Below are 9,779 nucleotides of genomic sequence, written 5' to 3'. Positions count from 1 at the left end.
TCGCGGGGCGGCAAACGTGCACGATGCTGGGTGCGGCAGAGTATTCCACCGCTCCAGGAGTCGGACGGGGCTGATCTCCTCGCCCCTTCATCCGCACATGCGGCGACCATGCTAGGAAACGCGTATATGGTGTTTGCATAGGAGCCGAAGATGATCCTGTTCTTGGCAAAGGCAAGAGGCAACACATGTAAAATAAGGAATATATGTAAGAATTGAACAAACCGTTCGCATCATGGTTCGATAGACGCCATGCCCCACGGTGGGCGCCAACTGTCGTGGTAACGATTCCGACAATAAGAGAGAGGTAGGATAAAGGAGCATGATCTATCGAGATGCATATGGGTGACACGGTGGTTTTAGAGAGTTCGGGCCTCTCACGATGGAGATAACACCCCTACGTCTCGTGCTCCGGAGAGGCTTTGTTTTATCTTAGTATGTATCCGGAGATTACAATGAGAGGAGAACGGATCCCCGTATCCTGAGACTAATGATGAAAGAGAGAGAGAGAGATGGAAGAAAAAAGCCCCCACATCTAGTGGTGGGGGGTGGCTTATATAGAGTGCGCCGCCCCCTCACCTCCTATGTTATAAAGTGGGGCATGAATGCCATAATACCAGCCCACTACCAAGCCCTCACTATGAGAATGATGCCGACTGCTTTGCTGGCTGCTGGTCTTCGTATATCCGAGTGAGTCGTATGGTCGAGTGGTGAACTGTCATCCGAGTGGATGGTATGCTGCTTGGTCGAGTGGATGGTATGCTGCTTGTCCGAGTGGATAGTATGTCTGTATAAAATTTATCTGGACCCACATGTTGTGTGGAACCCATGCTTTATGATATTTTGACCCTTCATGGGCCTACCTATTATGTGTATCCCCAACAACACTCACTTTCACCAATGGAGCAGAGAAGGCCACACGAGGACGCCAACCACATGAACACAAACGAGCAATGACCCACTCCACCAAAATAGGAGGCCTCCTAAGATTGTTGGAGGGAAGCAGACCTGGGAAGCTCTTGCGGAGGTGAAGATGCCTACATTCTGTAATACCCTATGCTCAATGTGACACCAGAAGCATTGGTGACCAACACTGAGAGCAACATCATGTACCATACAACACAAGGTTTGGCACTGTCAATGCCGCATGAACTCTTGGAGTTGCCATCTCATCTTCCCTCGACTCCATCACTCTACCCTGACACCCGCAACCCAAGCTCCACATGAGAGTCACCCACACCGTGACTTCTGCACCACACACCCATGGTTGCTAAGCCGAGATAGCTTCAAATTGCCCCTATAGAGTGCGTCGACTAGGCCAACACAACAACTTCAAGTAGGGAAACAACTCGTGAAGGCACCACCATGACCGACACCAACCCAAGGTCAATGATAAGCTTCCACCCAACTCTCCTCCACAAAAATCCCAAACTCCTCGACAAGGTTGAGACAAGTCAATCTGTGTTGGTTGAAACTCGAGTAGGAGGACCAAGATGCACAACCACGTTGTCTTCTTTATAGGATAGCGCCACCAAGACAAACATGTTGGGGAACATAGCATGCAATTTCGAAAAAAAATCCTACAATCACGCAAGATCTATCTAGGAGATGCATAGCAACGAGAGTGGGAGAGTCTGTCCACGTACGCTTGTAGACCGAAAGCGGAAGCGTTAGTATAACGCGGTTGATGTAGTCGAACGTCTTCTCGATTCAACTGATCAAGTACCGAATGTATGGCACCTCCGAGTTCTGCACACGTCTAGCTCGATGATGTCCCTCGAACTCTTGATCCAGCAAAGTGTCGAGGGAGAGTTTCGTCAGCATGACGGCGTGGTGATGGTGATGGTGAAGTGATCCGTGCAGGGCTTCGCCTAAGCACTACGACAATATGACCCGGTTCAAGTAGTCATCATGCCGAGCTTGTCAAACGTTCATAACGTCCGCATCAGCTCCTGCAACAGGTTTGTCACCTAGCGGTGTATCAAGGACATAATTCTTCTGTGCAACAATGAGGATAATCCTCATATCACAGACCCAGTCCGCATCATTGCTACTATGATCTTTCAACTTAGTTTTCTCTAGGAACATATCAAAAATAAAATAGGGGAGCTATACGCGAGCTATTGATCTACAACATAGATATGCAAATACTGTTAGGACTAAGTTCATGATAAATTAAGTTCAATTAATCATATTACTTAAGAACTCCCACTTAGATAGACATCCCTTGAGTCATTTAAATGATTATGTGATCCAAATAAACTAAACCATGTCCGATCATCATGTGAGATGGAGTAGTCTTCAATGGTGAACATCTCTATGTTGATCATATCTACTATATGATTCACGTTTGACCTTTCGGTCTCCAGTGTTTCGAGGCCATGTCTGTACATGCTAGACTCGTCAAGTTAACCCGAATATTCCGCACGTGCAAAACTGTCTTGCACCCATTGTATGTGAACATAGAGCTTATCACGCCCGATCATCACGTGGTGTCTCGGCATGACGAACTGTCGCAACGGTGCATACTCAGGGAGAACACTTATAACTTGAAATTATAGTGAGGGATCATCTTATAATGCTACAGCCGTACTAAGCAAAATAAGATGCATAAAAGATAAACATCACATGCAATCAAAATATATGACATGATATGGCCATCATCATCTTGTGCCTTCGATCTCCATCTCCAAAGCACCGTCATGATTTCCGTCGTCACCGGCTTGACACCTTGATCTTCATGGTAGCGTCGTTGTCGTCTCGCCAACTATTTCTTCTACAACTATCGCTAACGCATAGTGATAAAGTAAAGCAATTACATGGCGATTGCATTTTATACAATAAAGCGACAACCATAAGGCTCTTGCCAGTTGCCGACAACTTTTACAAAACATGATCATCTCATACAATAACGTATATCACAACATGTCTTGACCATATCACGTCACAACATGCCCTGCAAAAACAAGTTAGATGTCCTCTACTTTGTTGTTGCAAGTTTTACGTGGCTGCTATGGGCTTCTAGCAAGAACCGTTCTTACCTACGCATCAAAACCACAACGATGTTTAGTCAAGTTTGCTGTTTTAGACCGGTTGCAGTCAAATTCGATTCAACTAAAGTTGGAGAAACACACACCCGCCAGCCACCTTTATGCAAAACAAGTTGCATGTCTGTCGGTGGAACCGGTCTCATGAACGTGGTCATGTAAGGTTGGTCCGGACTGCTTCATCCAACAATACCGCTGAATCAAAATAAGACGTTGGTGGTAAGCAGTATGACTATCATCATCCACAACTCTTTGTGTTCTACTCGTGCATATCATCTACGCATAGACCTGGCTCTGATGTCACTGTTGGGGAACGTAGCATGCAATTTTAAAAAAAATTCTACGATCACGCAAGATCTATCTAGGAGATGCATAACAACGAGAGGGGGAGAGTGTGTCCACGTACCCTCGTAGATCAAAAGCGGAAGCGTTAGTTTAACGCGGTTGATGTAGTCGAACGTCTACTTGATTCAACCAATCAAGTACCGAACGTACGACACCTCCGAGTTCTGCACACGTTCAGCTCGATGACGTCCCTCGAACTCTTGATCCAGCAGAGTGTCGATGGAGAGTTTCGTCAGCACGAAGGCGTGGTGACGGTGATGGTGAAGTGATCCGCGTAGGGCTTCGCCTAAGCACTACGACAATATGACCGGAGGCGTAAACTATGGAGGGGGCGCCGCACACGGCTAGGAATCAATGGTGTGTGTTCTAGCGGTGCCCCCCTCCCCACATATATATAGGTGGGAGAGGGAGAAGGGGCTGCAAGGGGCGCCCCAAGTAGGAGTAATCCTACTTGGGCGCCTCCTCCAAGTCGGCCTCCCCCCTTCCATATCCATCAGAGGTGGAAGGAAAGAGAGGGGGAGGGGAAGGAAAGGGGGAGGTTGAATCCTCCCCTTTCCTTCTCCCTTCCCTTCCTTTCCTTCTGCTCCTATTCAGCCTATAGGGGGCGCACCAGCCCCTTTTGGGGCTGGTCTGTCCAACTCTTGGCCCATTAGGCCCATATAGCTTGCCGACGGTTGCCCGGAACCCCTTCCGGTGACCCGATACGTACTCGGTACCCCCAGAACACTTCCGGTGTCCGAATACTATCGTCCTATATATGAATCTTTACCTCTCGACCTTTTCGAGACTCCTCGTCATATCCGTGATCTCATCCGGGACACCAACCAATATTCGGTCACCAAATCACATAACTCATATAATACAAAATCGTCGTTGAACGTTAAGCGTGCGCACCCTACGGGTTCGAGAACTATGTAAACATGACCGAGACACCTCTCCGGTCAATAACCAACAACGGAACCTGGATGCTCATATTGGTACCCACATATTCTACAAAGATCTTTATCGGTCGTACCGTAATGACAACATACGTTATTCCCTTTGTCCTCAGTATGTTACTTGCCAGAGATTCGATCGTCGGTATCTTCATACCTAGTTCAATCTCGTTACTGGCAAGTCTCTTTACTCATTTCGTAATACATCATCCCGCAACTAACTCATTATCACATTGCTTGCAAGGCTTATTATGATGTGCATTACCGAGAGGGCCCAGAGATACCTCTCTGATACTCGAAGTGACAAATCCTAATCTCAATCTATGCCAACCCAACAAACACCTTCGGAGATACCTGTGGAGCATATTTATAATCACCCACTTACGTTGTGACGTTTGATAGCACACAAGGTTTTCCTCCGGTATCCGGGAGTTGCATAATCTCATAGTTGAAGGAATGTGTATTTGACATGAACAAAGCAATAGCAATAAAACTAAATGATCAACATGCTAACCTAACGGATGGGTCTTGTCCATCACATCATTCTCCTAATGGTGTGATCTCGTTCATCAAATGACAACACATGTCTATGGTTAGGAAACTTAACCATCTTTGATTAACGAGCTAGTCTAGTAGAGGCTTACTAGGGACATAGTGTTTGTCTATGTATCCACACATGTATCAAGTTTCTGGTTAATACAATTCTAGCATGAATAATAAACATTTATCATGATATAAGAAAAATATAAAATAACAACTTTATTTTTGCCTCTAGGGCATATTTCCTTCAAAACATGCCAAAGAAAATGCCAGACTTGGAGAACTAGATCTAAGAACGCACCATCCTCCACATGCCTCCTGACGATACAAAAATAAACCACTAAAATGAGGGCCAGGCGGCACGCCAATGCCGACGCCGTCATCTCCTCACCCCTAATTGATGAGCAAACCTAAGTGTATTCCTAACCCCTACCACTAACAGGCCGAAGCACCGGGGTCCTCGCCCCTCCCATCGTAAGAGTGACATACAGAGGGAGAGGGGGTACTGCAACCTCGCCAGGGAAGAGGTAGATCGACTGTCGTCTTGTCTATAGGTCGCGGGAGCATGTAGAAAAAAAAGGATCCGAAGGGGTAATACCAGGGAAAGGATTCAATCTAGTAAGTTTAAAATATTTTATGTGTCTAATATGAATTGTTTTATGTACAGTTTAATTTCTAATAAGAATTGTCTTATAGTACAAAGTTCAAATCTGACCAGGTATTTTGTTAAATGTAAGGATCACCGCAACATTATTCTGGGTGTCAAAGAATAGAACCTTAGAAACTACTACATGTTTTTCTTTTGAATTAAGGGGTCTTCCCTCAATTTCATTTTTGAAACTAATAATAGAAAATAGTTAAGGACCGTATATACCATAGGTTTCCAGGGTAGACTTATTACAAGCATACGACCAATCTTCTGCTGCTCACCTCATCCAACAATACCAAAAGCAAATTAACTTCTCAACAAAGAGCACTACAACAAACACGGTAGGAGCAAAAGAGAACTATTTCATGTAATAGTAAGAGACATCTGATTATCCTTGGTATCTTGTTATAACAACACTGCCATAGACACATATTTTTGACCGTTACATCTCACCGAATCTAATAAAACTGGCCCTATAAACCAACACTAGTCTTTCTGCACACTTTGAGGTTCTTTGCAAATGGGCTCTCAGAAAAGAAGGGGATCCTTGTTGAGATGAGTCTATGATTCCTATTAAGTCAGGGTGTCGCACACACACACACACACCTCAAAGGAACCATCATCCTTATCGGCCCAGCAGGAACATTCCCCCTTAGGACATGTCTATGCGCGCCAGTGCCAGCATCCACATGTGCCCATGTCATGTGGCACAACAGGCCTCCCACGCCATGTGCATGTCTGCGCCAATGAGTCAACTCTGATACCATTTGTAACGCCTCGTCCATAGCCATCTGTTGCTGGTCGTTATGCCAAGCGGGGTCTAGACTGGCCCTACACCAACACTAGTCTTTAGTCGTGCACATCTGCGATCAACCTCCTAGCCCGTCACCCATTCTCAAATTGGTCCAAGCCAAGCACGTATACATTTTGGGTTCCTTGTGAATAACCTTCCGAAAAAGAAGGAACTCCTTATTGATATGAATAGTCTATCATTTCTATTAAGTCAGAATGTCACATTCGACTCCAGCCAACAATCCGCACGATGACTGGCGCCCACCTTTTCTTCTTCCTGGACACATCAAGTGCTACTAGTCTACCAAATAGCCCACGGATTAGCGAAAGTGTTAGTCTAATTTGAAGCACAAATGCACCCGCATGAAGAGTAAATTCCAAAAAATAGTAAAACTATTTTAAAAAATCATAAATTTATTTATGGGTGAACATCAACAAGTTTTCTAACATTCTACAAATTTCGTCATGAAAAGACATCTGTAGAGTTGTGTGTCAAAAACACAAAAATGAGTGCTCCAAAATGCGTCTTTCTGAGCCTTGGGTTCTGTTTTGTTCTGTACCGGCCACCACGGATGTCATTTCAAGGTCAAAATTGGCATGCTGTTAGAACATTTGCTGATGTTCATCCTCAATTTTTTCCATTTTTCTAATTTTATTTACTATTTTATATGATTTACTGTTCATACAGGTGTGTTTGAGCTCGGGAGCAGATAATGCATGTCCACGGGTTAGTGGTTACTCCCACCGCTGCATGTGTTAATTAAATCATGAATAGAAAATAGCCCACAGATTAGTTTTTCGTTTCAGAAAAGCCCACAGTTGTTCCTACCGCTACATGTGCTAAGTCATGAATAGAAAATACTAGCCCACAGATTAGTAGTTATTAAATCATGAATAAATTGCAGAGAAAGTTCGGGTTCTTCCTATCATGTCTGTGTGTAGGAAAGCAAATGCGCACCACTTTGGGAAGAAAATTCTAGGTTATGCGTGACAATGATGGCAGGGACTCTTGATACTCGAGTTGCAACGCACTTACTCCCTCCGTCCAAAAATTCTTGCCTTATATTTGCCTAAATACGAATGTATCAAGTCACGTTTTAGTATTAGATACATCTGTATTTAGACTAATCTAAAACAAGAATTTTGGAACAGATTATCTACTTCAAGGGGGACTTGCTGTGGAAGCAGGGTTCGAATCTACACTTGTTGTGTTGCAGTGGTTCTGACGAGTGTATTTTACTAACTTATGCTCTGCTCACCCATCTGCTGTTTCTTCCTGTATTTTACTAGCTCTATCCATCAGTCTAGTTATTTATCGATCGCTCACCACCTGGCACATCTCAATATTAATTGCTGTCAAATCACCAGCAGCATCACCACGTCATTATCACCTGCCCCCGCCCGTGCTCAGCACATCGCCGTTGCTCCCGTTGGTGGTCGACACAGGTGTATGCAAGTAGTATATTCTACAGTTCTTAGTGGTGATCTTCCAATTCTACTGCGGCCACTTTGTGGACGCCAAGCGTCTTTATATACCCATCACTCCTCTCCACCCTCACCTCTCACCACTGCACAAGTCCTTGGACTGAAGTGGCCACCTCCTCCTCGGCTCCACCATGCTTCCCAGGATCCAGAGAAGCATCTTCTATCTCGGGGAGGAGGGTGGTGATGGCCACCGTGGTGCTGATGATCACCATGGAGATAACATTGTTGACATCCAGCGGCGCCTCGGGGGGCACACCCACGGCCGCCGTGTGCGGCGAGGAGGGCGAGACGTCGTCGTCGGGCTGCAGATCCTCGTCCAGCACCACCCGCAACCGTGTCATGTCGTCCTCAAGCAGATGGTCAGCTCGCCGCCGGCCCGCCGCCGCCTTTCTGGCAGCTTCTCGGGAGCCTGCTCCCTGTGCCGGAGGGAGCTCAGTCCCGACAAAGACGTGTACATGTACAGGTACTACTACAGCCTACGTGCAAGCTCGTGATCTGAATTTCTTAACCGCTGGGGCTGAGGCAGCATTGATCGGAAGGCTTCGTGGTTGGCCGCTTGGTGCATGACTGATAGTAGTGCTGTGCTTGCAGGGGTGACCAGGGGTTCTGCAGCGAGGAGTGCCGGCGGCAGCAGATCTTGTCGGACGAGGCCAGAGAGCACGAGGCCATGGTCAGCAAGGAGCGTCGAGGTCTGGCTCACCGCCGTCACCACCCCGGGCCACGGCCGGCGCCGCCGGTGGCGATCCGGGGCGCGCCGAGGAGATTACTGGCGGTAGCCTAGCCTGATTATGCATAATAACGCATGCACGAACTATGACATCCATGAACAGATCGATCAAGAACCTATGATGCTGAAAAGTTAATTACAAGTAATCGAGGGGCAAATCAATACGCGTATTTGCATATATGGCGAGGTGAGGGTGAGAATCTTGAGATGGTATGAATATGTTAGAGAGACGTTGAAGCAGGGTGCATGTTTTTTCTTCAGGCTGGTTGGTTCAGATCTGTAGTCATGATGCAAACAAGTGTAATCTGCTCCTGGCCGCCTGTTAATATGTGCACATCCGGTTAATTCTAGAGGGAAGAAAGTAAAAAATAAGAATAATTGGTACACGAAAATTTGGTGGGATGCTGCTGCAAGATACTGTATTTGTGATCAAGTGTTAAACTCGTGGTGTAATCCTGAACACAAGTTAGGCGTACGTGAATCTCAAGGTGCTAGAATTTGATGCCAAGAGGAAGCAAGGGATAATAAAATGATGCTGTGGCATCTAGCAGCTTGATGGGGAGCACAAATGGCACCAGAATGGAATCTTCTCTGGAGCTAGAAAACGACTAACAAAATGAGAAGCAGCCATAAGATCGAAGATCTGCAAAGAGGGAGCAGCCTAAAAGGCAGGGACCGGTTCATTTATTTATTTCGTGGGGGGTCGACAGAGATTTATTAATTGGGCATCGTTCAAATTACAGAATTGCATGCATGTAATTTTACAAATGTTAGACCAAAGGCAGAGACCCAAGCTTTATTAGAAAGCTAAGATAAAGGAGTTGCAGACTTGTATAGTAGGACCATGTTTTACTTGAGAGTATTTTGCATGATCTCTTATCCTTTGTTTTCTAGGGTTGCATGGTCTCTTATCCTTTTGTCCTCTCTTTTTTTTTTGCGTGGAACCTTTTGTCCACTCTCATACTAGTACTGCTTTCACGGACTTTGCGCGCCCCTCCACGTTAACAAAAACAACTTCCATGACAAAAAAGAACGACCGTATCTGTTATCTGTTTCTGTAGTGCTGTATGAATAATATCCAGTGGTTTTCTTATTGAGTGAATAATATCTGGGTAGGTTTCTTAATGTTTTCATGCTTTCTTCTGCTGTTGGAGTGAATAATATCTGGGTAGATTCAGTGCGCCAGTGTCTAAGTGAATCACATATTCAATCAGGGACGTCTTTTTTTTTTGGAGGAAAGGGAAGCCTTATTTTATAAGCAT

The 9,779-nt window shown here is 45.5% G+C and overlaps 1 protein-coding gene across 1 annotated transcript; it reads left to right on the top strand.

Moving 5' to 3' along the window:
* Nucleotides 1–7,860: 7,860 nt before the first annotated feature.
* On the top strand, nt 7,861–9,396 carry LOC125556104. The gene is made up of 2 exons (XM_048718897.1): nt 7,861–8,253; nt 8,382–9,396. Exons 1-2 carry the CDS (start codon nt 7,922–7,924, stop codon nt 8,569–8,571), a joined length of 522 nt encoding a protein of 173 aa, XP_048574854.1. The 5' UTR covers nt 7,861–7,921; the 3' UTR covers nt 8,572–9,396.
* The last annotated feature ends 383 nt before the right edge of the window (nt 9,397–9,779 follow it).

This window comes from Triticum urartu, chromosome 5, assembly GCF_003073215.2.
Source record: "Triticum urartu cultivar G1812 chromosome 5, Tu2.1, whole genome shotgun sequence".
NCBI classification, from domain to species: Eukaryota; Viridiplantae; Streptophyta; class Magnoliopsida; order Poales; family Poaceae; genus Triticum; species Triticum urartu.
The sequence above is the reverse complement of the archived record's forward strand: the minus strand, read 5'-3'. Positions and strand labels throughout refer to the sequence as shown.